This window comes from Chanos chanos, chromosome 9 (genome assembly GCF_902362185.1).
Source record: "Chanos chanos chromosome 9, fChaCha1.1, whole genome shotgun sequence".
Taxonomy (NCBI): domain Eukaryota; kingdom Metazoa; phylum Chordata; class Actinopteri; order Gonorynchiformes; family Chanidae; genus Chanos; species Chanos chanos.
Genome location: NC_044503.1, coordinates 24,076,762 through 24,097,051, shown reverse-complemented (window position 1 = coordinate 24,097,051; position 20,290 = coordinate 24,076,762). Strand labels below are relative to the sequence as shown.

Below are 20,290 nucleotides of genomic sequence, written 5' to 3'. Positions count from 1 at the left end.
TATATTAGATATAGATTTAGATGTAATCATATACCCCAAGATCTTTCACAACAATTGACTTGCATATTTATTGAGCAGTGTTGTGCCCATGGGTCTGCTGTGTGTGTGTGTGTGTGTGTGTGTGCGCGTGCGTATGTGTGTTGCTTGTTTTGTGTCATTAGTTGGCAGTACACAGTGTAGCCCCAGGGCAGAGTTGTGTGTGTTAATTACTTCACTAATGACCCTTTGTGAGAGAGTCCTGGTGAGTGTGCCGAACTATTTGGTTTCACCTCCTCCCTAACCTCCCCCTTTACTGCCTCCCCTCTTACCCCCTCATACCTCACTGCTCTCCTCTCCTATTCCCTCCTCACGTTCTATACCTCACCTCTCTCCTCAAAACTCCTCCTTCCCACTCAGCCCCTCACAGCTCCTTTCCTCTTAATTACTTTTCACCTCCTACTTCCTCTCCCTCACATTTCCCTTCCAGTCTGTTCTCCTCTTTCCCAGTTTCACCTCCACCGTACACTGCTCTCATTTGCCAAGCACATTCCCACTAGTCTCCACTCGCTCTCTCCATCCTTCTCTCATTTCATCCCTCCTCCCTCACTTCATGACAAGCGCTTCCACCAACACAACTAATATGTTCGTAAACCCCGCACGAAAGATTCTTTGCCATTATAATAGTTATGCGTCTTCATTACTATTTGAGAAAAAAAAAAGGTATGTATTGGAATAATGAGTCTAAGCTAACTCGGTGCTTAGACTCATTATTCCAAAAAAAAAACCCAAAACAAAACAAAAAAACGGTACTTAACATTTAAAAACGTATGGGTGAAATGAAACACTTGTCACAATCCATCTTCATAAAACAGGACAATTACCATCAAAATGGGGAGACGACACCATCCGTCTGACGGAGGTTGAGGTAGATGGATGCCTGGTGCACGCGGGTTCTGCGTGTAGGGTTATCCCTCAGTAGGCAGACAAAGGAGAACTGGAACAGTTACAGCTCCCTGGAGAGCCTATTTATCTTGGTCAAACTGTTACTGCCTCTTCTACCTGCACATACATCTTAATAAAATCTATGTTAGTCCTAATGGGACAAACCAGGCTTTTCAGCATCTGAGTTCACATGTCCAAGCAATTCGCTTTAGGATCCTAATTAGGACTTCACCTGAAATACCCCGTGTTTGCTTGGTGAAGTGTGCGTTTAAAGTAATTCTGTAATTTAAGTGATTCAAGTACGGAGCGAAAAAGAAGACATGCAATACCTTTGGTTTCAAACTTAAAACATCCGACAATATCTATTTATCGCTCTCCCTTCCTCTGGAATGGTTTACCTACAGGAGTTAGGGAGACAAACTCTCTCCATACCTTTCAAACCAGGCTAAAGACTTCTCTATTTCCTCTAACTTATGGATAATATCATTTTGATTTGACTTTGTTATGGACATGTAAATCCCTTTGAGACTATAAATAGTGATACTGGTCTCTAAATAAACTTGTATTATTATTAATACTATTAAAATAAACAACTGTAAATGGAAAATATGATCTATGCATTTTTGTTTAATTTAATATCAAAAAAGACACATTGAAAAAAAGACAGAACGAACAAACCACTTTGATTTTGCATTCAAAGGTTCTGTTAATTGGGCGGAAATAACAAAGGAACTAATGCTAAAAACAACTCAACAGCAAAAAAAAAAAAAAGGCTCCATTTTGCTTTTTGTATTTTTTTTTTTTTTGTTGTTTCTTTCATTTTTCTACTCTTTCCACCGAGGCATAATTATAAGGCACGAACCATAGCCGCACAAGTGATTTGTTTTCCGGCTTTCTGCAGGTAAAAGGATTTAATAACAGAGACTTTCAAGGACTCCGTCTCCAAATACCGCATTAGCCTGACAGGATATCTCAGACGCTCATTTTGCCCGTTGCGTCTGACGACGAGGCCGTTGCTTAGAGACGGCTCTTGAGAGACAAGCAGAGAGAAATGAGGGACTGGTTCATCAATGTGATCCTGTATCCATTGATGCGCTGGAGGTAGCTGGTCATTATCATGCCTTTGTTATACTGCTTCAAAACCCAAAACCGAAAAAAAAAAACCTCTTTTTTTTCCGCTGTCAACACGCATTCGCAACGTTCAGACGCTCTTAGACCTTATTTCACTAACTCCTTAAAACTCTTTAAAGTCCACTTAGCCATATTCAGAGGGGTTTTTTTTTCTTTTTTTGGGGGGGTATGAAGATCGTGAGCTGTTCAGCCGTTGATTCATAATTTTTAATCAACTGTAATTCTTATGGCTCAGGAACATTTGATGCTGACTCTCACAAAGTTTTGTACTATTTTTATAGTTCCTGCGTTTGAGTTAGTGATGTCTGAGAAGCCGCTGAACTTGCAAAAAAACAACGTCACAGTTTTGCTACTTTACGAATAGGAAAGTGTTTACTGTGGTTGCACCTGGTTCCAGCTAAAATGAATCATGAAAATGAATTTCTCCAGCATTTTCGAAAGGGAATGCTAGATCGCCCTGATAAAAAATTCACACGCTAAACCTTCTCCAAATAGACAGCTTCACGCTGCTACCTACGCCTGCTCTCTCTCTCTCTCTCTCTCTGCCCCTACTGATTAGATTAAGCAGACAAATAAAAGGTCTATATTTAGTGACATGTTTGGAAGCATGGCTGTGTACTTATCCACGTTAGCAGTGAATCGTGTAGACTAGCCTCCGAGGTTCAACAAATGTCCAAATACAAACTTCTGAAGTACATATTTAATGCGTAAGAAGGTTCATTACATGCATACTCTAATCACTAAGTAAAAACAGCATTTATTATGCAATTTCTTAATGTTACATAAGTGAGGGTACTTCACAACACCTATGAATCAGTGTCATGTGTACTGTGGTAACCATGGAAATTAATCAGGAGTTTGAGCATCTACACATGTGGTTTCTATGGTTGAAGAATACATCTTAAGAGCGGACTCATGTGCTAAACTCCACGGCACCCAGGAGCCTTGTTTTAAACATGCCGTGAGGGGGCCCAGTAATGGCTCTTTAGCTCTATTGCCAAACCACGTATCACTTCAAGTATTAAACCATTACAGGTTTCCTTTCATACCCTGCTCTGAGAGCGTTATCTCAAACAACTACTTCAAATATTCATGACAGGGATAGAGAGAGAGTGAGTGAGAGAGAGAGAGAGAGAAGGGAGAAAGAAACGAAAGGCCTAAAAATAGCCGACGACTTACAGGAAGTCATTTTTTCAGTTTAACGTCATTCTTCTGGAGGCTAGATTGTGGTTTTTTACATACTGTATTAAGCCAGTGACCCTTCTCGGTTTCAGATCTGTACGTGTAGGAGTGGCTGGAACCATAGCACAGCTAACTTTACACTCAGTGCTCTCTCATCACGACAGAAAACTGTTAACTTGGAACACAAATAGATGGCTATTTATGTTGACTGGCAAAAAAAACATGACTTGCAACATTGGCAAATGTTAAAAACAAAGCTGCGGCAGCTTTAATGGAAATCATAATAAAAAAAAAATTTAAAAAAGCTTATACGCACGGAAAAAAAAGCAAGTAACCTACGAATGAGTAGCCAGGTCTGCTCTGAATTTTTGTGTGACCTTTATGTGTCACCATTTTCTTGTGACCTCCATTTTTCTGACACAAAAGAAGCCAAAGCTGTTAGGTGACAGAAAATGTGCAGGAGGGAAAGGGAGAAAATGTTAAATCGAGAACTTTGAAACACAGAAATTGGACATTATTACTATACGTCCTCACAGTAAGTGGGCAGAAAAGAAAAAGAGATCCAGTCAATGTGAGGTGATATGGATTTGACAGTTTCTAACAAAGAAATTAAACTGTGCTGTAATGTGCTTATTCCCCCATGCCAATCATCTTCACTCAGACGTGTGAACCACACGGAACAACAGGTGGTGCATCGTCATGGAAACCGGCTCCATGATTCTGGCACCGAGACCGACTCCATGGAAACACTTGCAAGTCGGAAAAAAAAAAAAAAACTTGCGCATTCGAAATTATGGTGTGGCAAATATGAGAGATATTTTGCATTTATTACTTGTTTGTGTTGTTTATTTATTTATTTTCTCTTGCGTTCATGCACAACTGAATGCTAATATTTCAGATCAGATGAAAAACAACAGTATGCCAGAATCGAATCTTATGATAGCGAGGGGGGGGGGGGGGGGGTTCAGAATCGTTCTCTACTGTTCACACACACTTTTAAGGGGCTTGAACATTCAACTTCCATCTTATTATGCTATATAGATAAAAAAACGATATGGTATATTGAAATGGTATATTAATAAACAAAATGCTGGAAAAGTAATTAAAGTGTTGCTCCCTATCTTTTGTACTATCGCTGTCTTACACAAAAGCTTTTTTTTTTCTTTTTAAAATAAAAATATTTCTGTCTGAGCTCCTTTGTGGTGGTTCTGCTATCGATACTTGATATTTTTGTTCATGTGCAGACTATGAATGCTGTTTTATGAGGTTTGTGAATGTGTGCAGGAAATCAGAGTCTTGTCTGATGTCAATGAAACCATAACCTGAAGAACCGAACAGTTTCAAATAGATGCAATGAGAAAAGACAGACAGAGAGAGAGACAGAAAGAGAGAGAGAGAGAGAGGGAGAGAGAGAGAGAGAGAGAGGGAGGCAACAAATGTGAGACGTTTTCAATAGTCTTTCGGTAATGATGCCTCTGTGAATTGTATTTCTCCCTTAAAACACACACACACACAAAAAAAAACCCCAGTAGTACAGGACAATGTTTGATTCGCATTTGAAACTCCCTCTTTTTTTTGCTTGTGTTCCGTGAGAACAGGGGAATCCGAGAGAGAGGTCTCATAAAAAAAAAACAAAAAAAAAAACGAGAGGTCTTTTGTTAAATTTAGCTTGTTTTCTCCTCGACCGCGCTCTCTTAGATTGCATTTCGGCCTAATCGATAGCGGCGTATTGGAAGGGGAGAGGGAAGACGACGAGAGCGCCGTGGGGAGGAGGTGCTGGCTGGGCCTGCTGCTTAAGGAAGGAGCACAGATGTTGCCGCGTTAAGACGGGAGCTGCTAATGACAGACAGAGCCGAGGGCAAAGAGCCTTGGAACGCTAGCGTCTACCGAGTCGCCTTTCTCTTTGGACCACCAAGACTGAACTAAATCTGGGCTGGAGAGAGAAGTGAGCGCAGAGGGGAAATATTTTCTATTACATGTGCTTTACGTCAGGAACTGTTTGGGACTGCGCGACTGACAAAGAAAAAAAAAAAAGAAGAAGAAGAAGAAGAAGAAGGAGGAAAAAAAGGAAGATTTTTGGAGACAGGAAAACACTTCTTGAGACTAACATTTCGACGAAGGGAAAAAAAGAAAAAAACGGCTCGAAACTCAAATGCTCTGCGTCTCAGCAGTGCTTTCACGAACAGATTGCTGTACGTAAGCACAGAGAGAGAGAGAGAGAGAGAGAGAGAGACAGAGGGAGAGAGAGAGAGAGGGGGAGAGAGAGGGAGAGAGAGAGAGAGAGAGAGAGGGAGAGAGAGAGAGAGAGAGAGAGAGAGGAAGGAACTGAGCACAGATCTGCTGTTTCCTGTTGACTAAACTGTTGTACGCGGCGGCGGATCCATCATAATCATGCCTTTACCTCAGAGGACAACATCCCTTGCCCTCAGAGCATAACTCTGCACAACCCCCCCCCCCCCCCCCCCCCCCGCCCTTCACAGTTTCTGGCATATGCACCTCTAACGATGCAGAGTAGCTTCACACAACTAATCAGTCCTAGGTTCTGAACACAGATCTGGAGTGGGTGTCACTTTTCCACTGTTTATTGTTTAAAAAGGAATGTAGAACTAAATTTAGTTCATAAGTGCAAACAAACGATTGTCAAGTGGCCGCCCGGTAGGTGAAAACGACCTAGGTTTGAGATAAAAAGGTAAGGCGTTTGACCCTGTGAAACAAAACTAACGTGATTTTTGAAGAACCCAAGAGTAGCCAGAGGAGATTCCATTTTGGAATGGGTAATGCCACAAATATAAGATAACGTCATTTTGTCAAAAGCAGAACCGAACAGCCAACCATAATATTTCTCCCACTATCTCAGACTGAAAGCCATAGGCTGAGGAAAGTACAACACAGCCATGAAACACAAAGCGGTAACCCTACCACATCTTCCACTGCAATAAAATCTTTCCATTTTTTTTTTTTCCTTTTTTTGCTCTATGGGTTAGAGTGTGCCTTGTCCCTGTACACCAGGTCCATAAAGCCCAAGTCATTGCTCATCAGAGCGATGACAGCTCTCCGTGTAGAGAGAACGAAAATTGGAAACCGTAACGCGGCCGCGAATGTCCCCTCCAAATGGGGTTTCCTGTCGGGCTTCTTTCTGTCTCCATTTTCTTTTTCTTTTTTTTTCCCTCCCTTCTCTCCCCTGCTGTGTCTGAGCTCAGGACAAAGCCTAAGGTTTCTGCATCCACCTGCTAATCCTCCTTACAGCGTAAATCTGAGCCCTGGGCACACGTTCCCCTTCAAACTGTTGGAGACACACAAAGAGCAGCTTTTCCGTGTCACTCACTCACCACTGTGAGAGAAAGACCTTGTGTTACCACCTGGTGGGTCGTGGGGCATTAGTGGGTTTTTGCATATAAATAATATGTTCCACTCTCTGATCAAATCGAATTGAGGTCTGTGTACACGTATGTGTGTGTTTGTGTGTGTGTGTGTGTGTGTGTGTGTGATTTTCAAGGACGACAGGGTTTTACTTGAGCCCATGGCATTGAGGGGAAGAAAAGAAATAAAAAAAAAAAAACAGAGCCCAAACATAAGTATGTTTCCTATTTCTCAACCTCTTGACATTTTAAATATTTGAAATCACATTGGAGGAAATAAAAAGCGTGACTGGCATCCAAAACACCATTTTCGGGGCGTATTGTGCGTGATGGCTTTTTCTCCACATGACATCACGCGGTGCCCATTTCCACCCGGCTCCCCGCCTAGACGGCCTCTCTGTAAACTTCAACATTCAAGAAATGCTTCTCCGAAACAGCCTTGCACTTTACTTATTCCCCTTATGGGGTAATAGCTCATGAACTTTGAGCGCCGAGATTTGGTTCAAAGATGCCAGCGGTGGAAGCCATTCCTAATAAGTTGACAATGCGGCTACACAATTACCGCGGAGCCATCCTCCGCATGTTTTATCTCCTCAGTAGCTCTTATTTCCTCAGACTTCGTTAAGATAAATAGGTCAATATTTGGTAGAGCCAACGCTTCACACCCTGCACAGTCAATGAACCATTTTTCCCCCCTAAAACAAAATTATGCATGTTTTTTTTCTTTTTTCTTTTTTGGTCCTTGGAGTATTTGTAATTTAGCCGTGGGAGAAAATGAACGGCTGATTCAGATGGCCACGGAACTATGAACTTGATTAAAATGATTAGCAAATATTCGGCCTAATCTTTCATCTCTCCCTTCTCTGGCGGCCTGGCGGTACAGGCGGGCTGAGGCAGCGTAGCATGCTAAGGTTTATTGTCTCTGTCCTGTGCCAGTCGCCGCTTCTCATTTTTCCTCTCCTGGCTCACGGTGCTTTATAAAAACCCAGCGTTTTACACCCGGGCTGTATATTTACGATAATGACGCTGAAGCAACACCGCGGCTAAATGAGCTGTGACGAGGTATGGAAGACAGCGACCTCCAAATTCAGTTCCCTCATATACCGCATAACCGCATAACCGCACGTATCCCATTTCACATAAAGCTTTTTTTTTTCTCATTACGGTCATAATCCCACCTCTAAAATTGCTGGGGAAAAAGCTCTTATGGTATATATCCTTCAACACATTCCTGACATTGATATGGTGTTGGTAAACACAGGCATTGTAGACATGGATTTTAAAAAAAACAGAAAAAAAGTGAAATGGAGAGAACAGGTACAACTCAATGTGTGAGGATCCACAATGTAGGGGGAGAACTTGGGCAAAGCTATGATTAGACTGTGCACCGAGGTTGCTAACTCAACTCAATGCTTGCATAGATTTGCATAATATCCATGCATAATATTTTGTTTAAATTAAAACTGTGGATTATTTAGGATATTATGAAGACATGAATGAGCGTTTGGGTTAGATAAACAACTGAATCTCTCAACTTCTATTATGATCTTAAGGAATCACCCATCCAGAAGGAGATAGAAATAAAGAGATGCATTCAACACACACACACACAGGCACACGCGCATGTGCGTGCGTGTGTGCACAGACGCAGGCGCACACACACACAAATGCACGTACACACACACACACACACTCACACACACACACACACACACACAAAAACACACACACATTCACAGTGGAGCTCAGCATTCATGAGAAAAGCTGTATAGAGGATTAATGTGATCTGTAAGGCTGAATTGTCAGTGCGACTCACATTAACGTTTTTCAGCTCTGGAGGACAGGCCATCTCAGACTGTCTTTGAGAAAAATAACCCAGAGATGGCTATATTTAACCCAGACCCCCCACCGCAGGCTCCCCGTCACTGCGGTCTCAAAACCAGCAGGGTTCAAGATCCCTGAGAGAGGCGGAGAGGGAGGGAGAGACGACACCACCACGCATCTAATAAACACCTCACCAAACATCTGTGGGTGTGCCCAAAGCCACTGTCAGTTTTAGGAGAAGGTAAATAGGGGGAGGTGTGTCTGCAGGAAGGGGTGTTAGCAGCATTAACATGTGAGTATAAATGGTAGAGGAAGTCATGGATCAGCTTCATGAACCTGAAAGACCATCACTCTGAATTCCCAGAGTCAAAAGCCTGAGGAACGCCCAAGGCGACAGCTCTGTCGGTGATAACTAACCCTCTTTCCCCACCAAGAAGTCCAGGTGACGGTACGTATAGGCCGCTCCAACTTTGGTCTCCACCTGCGGTCTCTTCAGGGTGGAGTAGATCTTTCCTGGACTGGTGTCCTCCGACTGGCGGATCTTTCGCAGCCCGCAACCCATCTCCACCTGCAAGGAGGACAGAGAGAGAGAGAGAGAGAGAGAGAGAGAGAGAGACAAAGGTGTAAGGAACTGGAGAAACCTCTGCACGAACATCTAAAAATGGAGACGAAACATCATTCAGCATTTCCATGCTCCATTTCAGAAAGTTTTGCATTACATAGCCAATGGCCTATTCAGTTTCATAAAACTGTGTGCTTCTTCATAATATCCTGTATGTTTTTTGAGTTATTCCCAAGCTGAATGAGAAAGCTTGTAACTAGGTGTTTAACAGCAGCATGGGTTTTGAGGCGAGTTTGTGTGGTGGAAGATTAGCACCAGTAATTGCTAAAATCATGTAAAGCGCAAAACAAACAAACAAAGAAACAAAGGGCTTGAAATGAAAGTTTTAAGACAACTTACTGCATACCCACTGGGAGCTTGCTCAACTGGAGTTCTCTTAAAATGAAATTTTAACACATGGTTTTGCGGGGAACTGAAGCCTGTTTTTGATTCTTATCATGTAACAGCAAACGGTTAATTCTCTTTTCAACTGTACGGCAAACAGTCAGAACTGTTTCTAGCATCTACTGGGTAATTCAATAAACAAATAAATATACAAACAAACAGGTTTAAATGAGCTTCAGTTTTTGGATGGATGCTGAATCCTGTGTGCTGTTGGCCACAGAATTAACAGAGACAAGCATGGAGCGCATGAAACATCCGGCAGTATTGCCAGACGCCCGTCTTCACCCAAATCTGTTATGACAGCGGCTCAAGATCCACTGCAGATCCGACAGGAGCAGGTAATATTCCATTGTGCCTGGCTGATTAAGCTTCTGGGGTCCAGTTGATGAGGTATGCACTTCATTATATACCATTCTAATTACATCGCGCAGCTAAGCAGCGGAGCGCTAATCTGGAAGGCGGCAACAGCGCGGGTTTGAGCGAGCACTCGCGGTTAATGGGGTGAACGCCAGGAATGAAAAGGTGCGAATCAATCAAATCGAAATCGGAGGGGGCCAGGCCCGTTCCTTAGGTGTCGAGGTAATGCCGTCACGTCGCGGAGAGGGGGAGAGAGTGAGAACGACTTTAATTAGGACCTCGATGAGATGGCAAACAGATTCATGAACGCTGTCAGGAGAACGGGTGTTTCTGTCCACGTTGACATGAATGGATGCGTTTTGTTATCCTTGGCTGCATCGAATCCATTGGGAAGATTGCATCTTCTGCTCGACAATTATGTCTCCGATTTGGGCCACCCCTACTAATCAATTCAATGAACTGTGCAGTGTTCAAAGAGGATTCTAAGCCAGGCATTTTGTTCTAAGCCAGGCATTTTTTTTAAAGCAAAAAAAAAAAATGTGACAATTTAATCGGAGAATTTTTCATCTTGACTTGTAATTTTCTTTTTTAGTGTGCACGCCTAATCCATCAGTTCTGTTTTGTTCCTGTTAACAAGATCAGAGTTTCACTCCTCAAAAAAAAAAGAAGCAGAACTAAAAGAGAGAGTGAGAGTGAGAGAAAGAGAGAGAGAGAGAGAGAGAGAGAGAGAGAGAGAGAGACTGGCCCATTGCTCATGGGCTCCATTCCATTCCAAAGTAGAGAGAGGGTAAAAAAAATAAAAAATCAAATTTTACAGCAGTTCTCCCTGAACAGACACCAGTCCTGCACTGCCACTACAGATTGCCTTTTCAAAGTAACATTCCATTTGCCAGTGAAAACACAGAAATCGGTGAAGTCATCATCAAAGACCAAAAAAGAAAAAAAAAAGAAAGAGAGACAGAAAGAAAGAAAGAAAGAAAGGAAGAAAGATTGCGCAAATTCTCAAGGCTCAGATATCAGACATTGCCCCAAAGTTCCACTGTCAGAAATCTCTTCATGTTCTCAGTCCAGACAAGTTCTCTCAAGGGGGGCAGCGTTCTCACCATGTAATCGACAGGAGTGGGGGAAAAGTCAGAACAAAGAAAAGAGAGAAAAATAGAGAGAGAGAGAGAGAGAGAGAGAGAGAGAGAAACAAAGCTCGGTGGAGAAGCTGCTATTTGCATAGTTTCTAGAGACAAGAGGGAGCCGAAGTGTGGCGGCGAGTATTTTTAGAGCTGACAGAGGAAGTGGGAGATGTTTATGATTTCAGACGGACTCCTTTCTCCCCAAAGTTCCCACTTCACGCTACTCATTCTTGGCAGCTTTTTTTTTTTTTTTTTTTCCCAACCCAAGCTGACCCACCGTGTCAGGCCTAACACTTCAGAGATTGACAATGACAAAAGAAAAAGAAAGACAAACTCTTTGTACATTAGCTGTTTTCCTTAGCAGTCCAGCAGCTCACTGGAACAAAACACTGACTAATTTTCTTTTGAGGAGGTGCAGAAAATACAATGTACCATTGACCTCTGTCTATAAGTATCCTCTACACAGCAGTTTACTCCTCTCTTCTGATACAACACCATTGTGAAGATCTGTCAGCTTATTTTTGGCAACTTCACAACTCATTGCTCATTTGCTCCAAGACCTTTTTTTTTTGCTTAGCTAGCTTGTTTTCTAAGTTGCTTGAGATAAAATGTACCACAGGAAATGTAAAGCTATCATCCCGCCCCCCCCCATAACGACAGACCGTAGCAAAATGATGAGCCAACTCACAAAGATGATGATGACAAAGCAGCGTTTTTGCCCGAGCGTCCGCAAACGTCTCTGTGCTAAGGGCTAAGTCAATAAACCGTGTGTAACCAACAACAAAGGCTCTCGCTCCATACAAAAACTCGCTCGTATTGTTTTCTAATGGAATGTCTAAAGATAAAAAAAAAAAAAGACACCCTAAGGAAAAGGGCTTTTTTTAATCTAAAATAAACACCTATGAACTCAAAGTGTATAGAGGGAAAAACTGGGGGGGGGGGGGGGGGTGGGGGCGCTAAAACGGGGATGGGGGCCAATTTAAAAACACAGCCCTTGCTCTATGACCTCTGTTCGTTAGTGTGAGAAATATGGCACGACCGGCACAGAGGCGTAGCTTCCTGACTTGTCGATTCAGCTGGGAGAATGCTCTCTGGTGCTTGCTGAGGGGCAATCCCTGTTTTGACTTCCTTCTTCCTTCCTGCCCTTCTGGGCTCCAAAGACCACCCCCTCCCTCCCTCCCTCTCTCCTTGTCCCCCTCCCCTCAGTTAGGCGGGTTAGAGGGTCTGGAGAGGGGAAATGGGAAGGAGTTTGGTGGAAAAGAGAGAGAGAGAGGCCATTAAAGAGAAGAGGAGGACAAGAGGCAACACAGGAAGGAGGGAAAAGGTAGTATTGTTGGGGGACACCTTGTTATTGGGAGAAAGACAAAGAAAGAAAGAAAGAAAGACAGACAGACAGACAGACAGACAGAAAGAAAGAAAGAGTAGTGAAAAAATAATAAGAAGAGAGAAATTAGAAGATGAGATGTATAGCATGAAACGCTAATACTTACTGCTAAATTCATGATCTGATTGTCCCTGGACGTGATTTTTCATACTGTTTCACATTTTGGTTTAAAATAAAATTAAGCTCATTTAAAAACACCAGACATTAATAAGACAAGGTGATTAATGATTAGTCACTAATTAAGAACAGTTATGGACTAATGAACAAAAGAACTCTTATAAAACACTCTCAGTAATTACAGTCATTTGCAATTACAGCTGTTTAATTTACAGTAAAAAAACAAACAAAAAAAGATTCATTCTGGATGTTTAAGGCATATGCACAGCTTAGCTCTAAAAATCTGTTCTTTTTAATCCCGAAAAGATGGAGAGAGAGGCAGAGAAATGCTACCCCTCTTGTTCGTTGTGAACCCAGTGAAACCCATCCATTTAACGTCTCAAGGCTCGAGTCTGGTCATATTCGCATCTCAGCCACGCCGGACAGAATTACCATGGGAACCAGACCCTTGACAATGATTTTGTACTCAGGAGAATAAAAGACCTCCAATCTCTCCCTCTCTCTCTCTCTCTCTCCCTCTTGCTCTCTCTCTGTGTCTCTTTCTCTCTCTCTCATTCTGTCTGCATTTTCCTACCTCCCCCACCTCTTTCTTTCTCTCATTTTGTATCCCTTTCTCCATATTCCCGATCTCTCTCTCTCTCTTTTTCTGTCCACTTCTCTATGTCCCCCAACCCTCCTTGCGCTCTCTCTCTCTCTCTCTCTCTCTCTCTCCTGCTGTCTCCTGTTGTTTTTGTACACTTAAAGACAAACCTATTTTCACTCCTTCATCCACTCACACCTCCAGCAGAACTGAGATACACTGTGTGACAAAAAGGAGGAAGAATGGAAAAACAGAAAAGAAAGGGAACGAGAAAAAACGTGTAATGCAGCAAAATACAATTTCAAAACTCATTTTGATCTCTTTCCTCACATTTCCAAAATAAATAAGTAATTAAATAATCAAGACATGATCTCAATCTGGTCCTCCCCCGGGCATCTTTACTCTGTATGTACTATAGCAAACTAAGGTCAAGTTGCCTCTCTCTCTCTCTCAGATGGAGCACTGACGCATGCGTGTGTAACATTACAGGATCAATACACCGCAGCAATTTTTTTGACAACCCCCCCCCCGCCACCCCGACATTAGAACTCCATCCGATTTGTCTTCCAGACTTATCAAAGCACCCCCCTCCTTTTCTCTTCGTCAGTTAAGCCATGACACATCTCTTATAAATATCTAATCCTTCCGTTTTGTTTCTGTTCTTCTCTCCTGTTTTTGCATATTCCTTTTTTTTTTTTTTTAATATTCCCTCTTACGGGACGGCAAACGCCGGAGGCGTGAATATTTATGGCGATATTCCCGTCGGTGTGGCGGGAGAGAGCGGAATATAATCTGCGTTCAGATCACATGAGATTTACCCATTCACTGTTCCACTGGATACAGGAGACTAGCATAAATTACTATTCATCTTCCCCTTCAAGATGCCAGGCGAAAAGATTCACGCGGTCTAACAGAAAATGACGTTTGATTTGTAGTCTGCCTCATCACAAAAGAGTATATTTACATTTTATATCCGAGTAGTTTTTCTTTTCAGTCATGGGAGGGGGTTTGGGGAGACAGGGGGATGGGGTGGAGGGGGGGGGGGGGGCGGAGCAGGGGGACTACTGTATATAATCAGGCGTATTGAGAATGGTTCTATTCCGACCAGAGAGCAAAACACGTCAAAAAGTACAAGTGTGACTTGTCCCCTCGATTCCAAAGTCCCATCTGCATAGAGCGTCCTAATTAAGTTTCCAATGGGCCGTAGCTTTCCAATTATCCAAATTAGGTTTAATTGAGCACAAGCAACCTCCCTGTGTTCTAATCAGGTTACCAAAATATTGAAACTGGCTTTGCATTAATCTATGTCCTCTCAAGCAAGAGCTCAGCTGAGATCTGCCACTCAGGCGCCTCTAACACAAACACCGCAGCACATTTTGATAATCACACGAGCAGGACACATCAGATTATTTTAAGTCAAATTCAAATCATATCGTAAGGAAAAGTCTAATACTGAACCGGTTGGGTGCTCGATCTGCATTCCAAACCATGTGCCATATTGACTTGTTTGAGTTGATACTTTGCAAGATTGTAAGAGCGTAAAAAGCGTTTAGGATTACGCTATGTGTGTCTAGTTGGCAGATGAGTTTATACTTCATAAGAACTGCACACAAAACAAACGCCAGCGAACGATATATTCATCTGAGTATCCACTGAAACTTGTATAAGAGACATTCAAGTGTGAACAGCAGTAGCTGACTCATCAAAAAAAAGAAAGAAAAAAAAATCAGCTCATTTATAGTAGCAAAATAAATGGCAAAGCTAAGCAATGAGCTATAACCAGGCACATTGATGAATGTAGTGGAAAGGCTGTGAGTGGTGGGATAGATTTTGTTTGTTGGAGGTGACAAGCCCGTGATTCGCTGGCCCAGATTCCTGAGGGACAAGGATACTTCTGTCTGACTGCTCCTAAAGGCACACAGCGCGACCACTCACTGCTCCAGAGCCAGTGGCTGGAACCGATTAATGACAGTTTGCCCCCTCTCTTTCTTTCTCTCTCTCTCTCTCTCTGCCAGTGTCTTTCTCTCTCTCTCGCATGTTCTCACTTACTACCGTCACTCTCTCTCTGTCTTTTCCACACTCCCTCCTCTCTGTTTCTCTTCCTTTCTCTCAAAAGATTCCTTTATCTTTTACCCTCTCGCTGTCTCTCTCCCTCTCTTTTCTTTTTCTCTCTAACTCCGGCTCTCTTTCCACTGTTAAAACGACCTTATGTGTCAGATGTGTCTTGAAATGGAGTCAAAGGTCAATGTTCTTGAGCCAGGTAGACATTTTTGGCATTCTCTGGCTCGTTCACGCATCATGCTTTGCACATGTGACTCCGAGTAGAACCAAATCATTGATCTGTACATGTTTACTGTGCAAAAGAGCATGGTCTGTTAATCTGGCATTTGGTGTAGCACATCAGAACATAGTGGGAAAACTTGTGGGTTGTGGCTTCCCATGATTGATTGTTTTATCACCACCGATGTTGCCTTAGCATAAGCCCAACACATGCATGTAAGCGTCTGATGTTTGTTTTTGTTTTGTTTTTTTTCCTTCCTTATGTTTGTTATGGTTGTTTGATTTACGGTTACTTTTTTGCTTTGAGAGAAAAACCAGTTCAGAGAATTATATGATGGAGAGAAAGAGAGAGAGAGAGAGAGAGAGAGAGAGAGAGAGAGAGAGAAGAGGTCTGTTACCTGTCGGGAAGCTGTTGACACACTGGCAGATGCTCTGAGTTTAGCTCACAGATCAGGAGTGGACCTCTGAAACAGCTTTGCCGTCAAACCAATGAGGAGAAGGTGGAAAAAAAACCCCAACTCACTACAGACAGTCAGTAACCACAAACAAAATCCCCTGCAATTCCGAAGTCCCGCTAAGCGCAAGCGACTGTTTGGGCAAAAAAAGGAAAAAAGAGGAGAGAAATCCCTCCCGGTTAGGCAGAAATTCCCACTCGGATCAGTTTGTGCTGGATCCTCCCGCTGACCGACGGCGTCAAACGGATGGCAGCTAGGGGAACACGGCAAACGCTCTTCTTCTTCTTCGTCTGCTCTCGTTTAGATCACGCTCAAAGTATGTCTGTGCAATGTAGCCCTGCAAGCTGAGGAAAACCACATCCTCTGACATATCTACCTCCTTTTTCTCCTGCTGTTCTCTCTCTCTCTCTCTCTCTTTCTCTCTGTCTCTCACTCTTTCTCTCTCTCTCTCTGACAGAGCAGTCTCTAACCTAGACTCTGTTCTGCTCGTCCACCCTCATTGCCTCTGAGCCCTAGCATCCGCTACAGTTCCAGCCGACTAACTGAAGAATCCATCTGAGGAGCGACGGAGGGAGAGAGAGAGAGGGAGAAGGGGAGGGGGCGCAAGGGGAAAGGGAGGAAGGAGGGAAATGCTTAAGGGAGGGGAGGTGGGTAAAGAAGGATTTTTTAGGGCTGAAAGTGTTGATAAAAAAAAGACAGCGAGAAAGATGAGTTCCTTCTTGACTAGGGACTTGGGGGAGAAAAGAAAGAGAAACAAGGAAGACAGAGGAGAGGTAAATGAAAACAGAGGTAAACAGAGAAATCACAGGGGAAAGGGAGAGAGAGAGAGAGAGAGAGAGAGAGAGAGAGAGGGTTAAGCAAGACACAGTCAGCCAGAATGAACCAAGCTCTCAACCATGTGTGTATATGTGTGTGTGTGTTTGGGTCGGCGGGTGTTTGGGAGTGGGGGCAAAGGGGATATGTGAATGGTAAAGATGTGTGTCTGTGTGTGTGTGTGTGTGTGACTGCACTCCTACACTCATAGTGAGATTTATATTTCATAAGACCCAGACGAGACCCCCTATTGCTCCTTATCTATAATTCAGAGCAATCTAAGAAAGAGGGCAGTCAGCATTAGGAGGGGTGGAGGGACAGACCACAGACTCATAACAAGTTTACCCCCACCACCCCTCCACCAACCCCCTGCTCTCAGGCTCTCACTTCAACACCTACCACACCTGTTTAAATCAGAGGGGAGCTACAACAGATTTTCATAACAAACCATGATCCATGAAACAAGCATAGACTACAGAAATATGAATGCAAACAAATTACTGCAATCAGCTGCCAAGGTTTAAATTCTGAAATTTGCTTATGGATTCTTCAACAATGGAAAATGTTGACATTAAAGTCATCAGGGCTGTGATGACCAGCCCCCCCCCCCCCCCCAACCCCCCCCCCAAACAGATCTTTTTATTAGTAAATGGTCCATTTGAAATGGGTTTGAGGTTGATTTTTTTGGGCCTTTTGTGGTTTTGAGGTAGACTGAACGACCTATCCGACCCCTATCCCAACACCCCCAATCCTCCTCCCTGGCTAAGCCTATGCAGTTTGCAGAGCTGATGTTACAGATCCACTGCAAACTATGTTTAATATATTTGCATTTACATGATAGCAAAACCACCCTACCAGCACTCGATAAGTAGCCTACCGTGTAAATGTTGTTCCACAAATATATACACAAATTGCATAATTAACATTACAATCTACTAACTGAGTGCAATGTACCAGAAGAAGTGGCCTTAATCTTATTAATGCAGCTATAAACAAAAACAGACTACATTTAACACGCGACTATCTGTTTTCAATTGTCTGCCGTGCGACAGTGCCAAAGTCTACAAGTCTTAATCAAAGCCAAAGAATACGACTTTGTCAATTTGAACCTCGTAGCAAGCAGCAGTGGAAGATCCAGCTGGTAATGTTTCAGACAGCCATCTCAAAGGCTGTCTCTTTGTATATCCTTATCTCACTCATGGTGGTCCGAAGTCAAACCTGACTCGAGGACACAAATTAATGACAGGACTCAGATAAAAGATTCCGTTCTCCGTTTTGAAACCGCCGTCCTCCAGATGATCCTCCGTTTTCAAGGACACCCCCAAAGCTTTGAAAAAAGAAAAGTGTACCGGCTATTTTAATGTCTTAAACGTTCCTAATCAAAAAATGAGATCATTACACTAAAACAGCTTTGAAAATCTCAAAGATGGAGTGAGGTGAGGCAACATCCACAGAGAACAGAAGAGTTTAGCATAACATGTTTTTTTCCCCCGTTGTGCGGTTGCGGATGCCACCCACAAGATTAAAGTAAACTACCCAACGATAATGTTGCTTAACACTTCTCTCCAAACCGCCAAAGCTCCCTGACACCCTTTAAATAGGTTGCCGCCACTTTCTTTTAACAAAGCAGCACACTTCAGACAAAAAGGTCACAGCACGAATTGAACTAATATCCAAAACGCAACAGTGTTGTTTTCCCACCTCATTATAAACTACAGAGATTTGTGAGTGTTATTGTGCTTTCACTAGTGATGCTTGAAGAGAAGAAGAGCCATGAGTCTCCCGCAGACTAATTACTGCCATGTTGTGTCTTCAGTAATCACTTCATAATCCGTATGAAAATAAGGGACGTGACAATTTGACTGCACACTTCAGCACCCGTATCGCTGGGAGAAAACAATGGGAGTGCAATGCTGCAGAACCAAAGTCGACAGCACACGGCGCTTCAGTTAGCCTGCTTTACTCGTGTGTATCCCTGATAACGGAAAGAGGCAGGAAATCACCAACGAACCCAGGGAGGGAACAGTGACACGAACATTTTTAATCAGTATGAAAAGGATAGCTGAATAACTTTTGAAGACTGTAACATGACTAAAACGGAAAACAAAGCTCAGTTTGATAAGTCATCCTTGCAGCTAATTTGTCACCAAAAACGCCTAACTCAAAAAGCCAGCTAGAAAGGAGATGTAACGAAACTATAACGGCAGTAAATCTGCACAACATCGCCAGATTTGATTCGTATCTTTAATTCTTATTTTACTCTGCCCCCTAGTGTTGAAAGCTCGTCCATTTTTTTTTTCAATTCGTCAGTTGTTTGTGTTACAGTATTTAATTAAAGCTTTTTAATTCTGAAATATTGCATAGTGTACTTGTTTAAAGGTGTCTGAATGAAAATGCGTGCATGTAGTAAGTCAGTCATACTTGCAAACTACAATTTGTGTGCTTCGCGCGATGAAGCATCGCATGTGAATATAACCATCTGTGCCCGTGACCCAAAGTTTTCCAGTATTAAAATACAGCTTTGTAGCCTAGTTCTCTCTGTGTGTCTCCCTCTCACACACGGACGTCCTGCTACAAACACGGATTTGGAGTCACGCAATGACTACATTTTACAATCACGAAAATTGGACACAATGCCTTGATTGCGCACTTCCTGTTGGGCGAGGGAAATTTGAAAAAGAATTTTCAAAGATAAAAAACATCATTCATTTACTTTTCGTGGAAAAAACAGTTTGACTTCTCTTGAAAGCTTTTACATATCTCGTTCTGCAAGATTTGCCAGAAACACAATCGGCAAGCAAGCGCCATCATAAGACAGATGTATTTTTAGAAACGTTATGCTTCTGTTTCTGTCCACTTCTACAAAAGAGAGGAGATAAGAGACAATATTCCATTAAGGTTTAGAAGTAGCCATTGTGTTGGTCCACCCGTTTTCAAAGTAACCCTGTGAGTGTACGTCAGGGACTTGGACTTGGTGCCATACAGGCTTGCCGTAAAAGTCAGTTGAAGAGTAGAAACTACGGACGCGCACTGTAGGTACGGCGTACGCTTACAGCAGAGAAATTTACAGTTAGCCTACTACTTTAAAGGTCATATGATGTTGATACAAGCATGGGGTTGAGAGCGTTGTGGTTGCTAGGCTCCTGACTTTAGCACGATAGTATAATCGTCCAACGCGGATGAATGGATACTTCCTTTGCCTAACGTTAATGAGAAAGATCAGTTTATAGATTTGAGACTGACTTCTACTGTATAAACACTGAATTAGCTTGCGCATTATGTAACACAACTACGTTCACACATGTCGTGCTCACTTTTACGAACTGACGTAAAAACACTATCGCCATCGCGCTCTCCCTATGAACAAGCATTCTGCGCCTCAACACTTGCACACCCAATAAAGTATGTATGAATTTCGTCTAATCTAATTTAATTATTTTAATATTTTGATTTTATGGGACTGTTCACTGTAGTGCAGCAAGCTTAATTAAACTGTCAGTTGAGATATATTGAGTTCCGTACAATTGCTATAGCAATGTGTACACATACCGTTTTAAGTCATAATTATTCTGTAAACTGGTAGCGATTGTTACTGATAATGAAAAGCATTGGCAGTATAAACCTGATAACCACAGCACGTCTTCCACTTGTCATATATTGCACACCATTCTGGTAATCATGAATCATAAAGACAGTTACAGAAACATTAGTTTTAACACGCTGATACTAACAGCATTATTTCTCAATTCTGGTAATG

The 20,290-nt window shown here is 42.6% G+C and overlaps 1 protein-coding gene across 1 annotated transcript in view; it reads right to left on the bottom strand.

Annotated features, from left to right (window-relative positions):
- The window catches only part of rftn1b (raftlin, lipid raft linker 1b), a 38,965-nt gene extending 29,986 nt beyond the window's left edge, over positions 1–8,979 (bottom strand). The window contains exon 1 of the mRNA XM_030784667.1: positions 8,835–8,979. Coding sequence (XP_030640527.1) covers positions 8,835–8,979 — 145 coding nt within the window. The remainder of the gene's footprint in view (positions 1–8,834) is intronic.
- Positions 8,980–20,290: the final 11,311 nt, after the last annotated feature.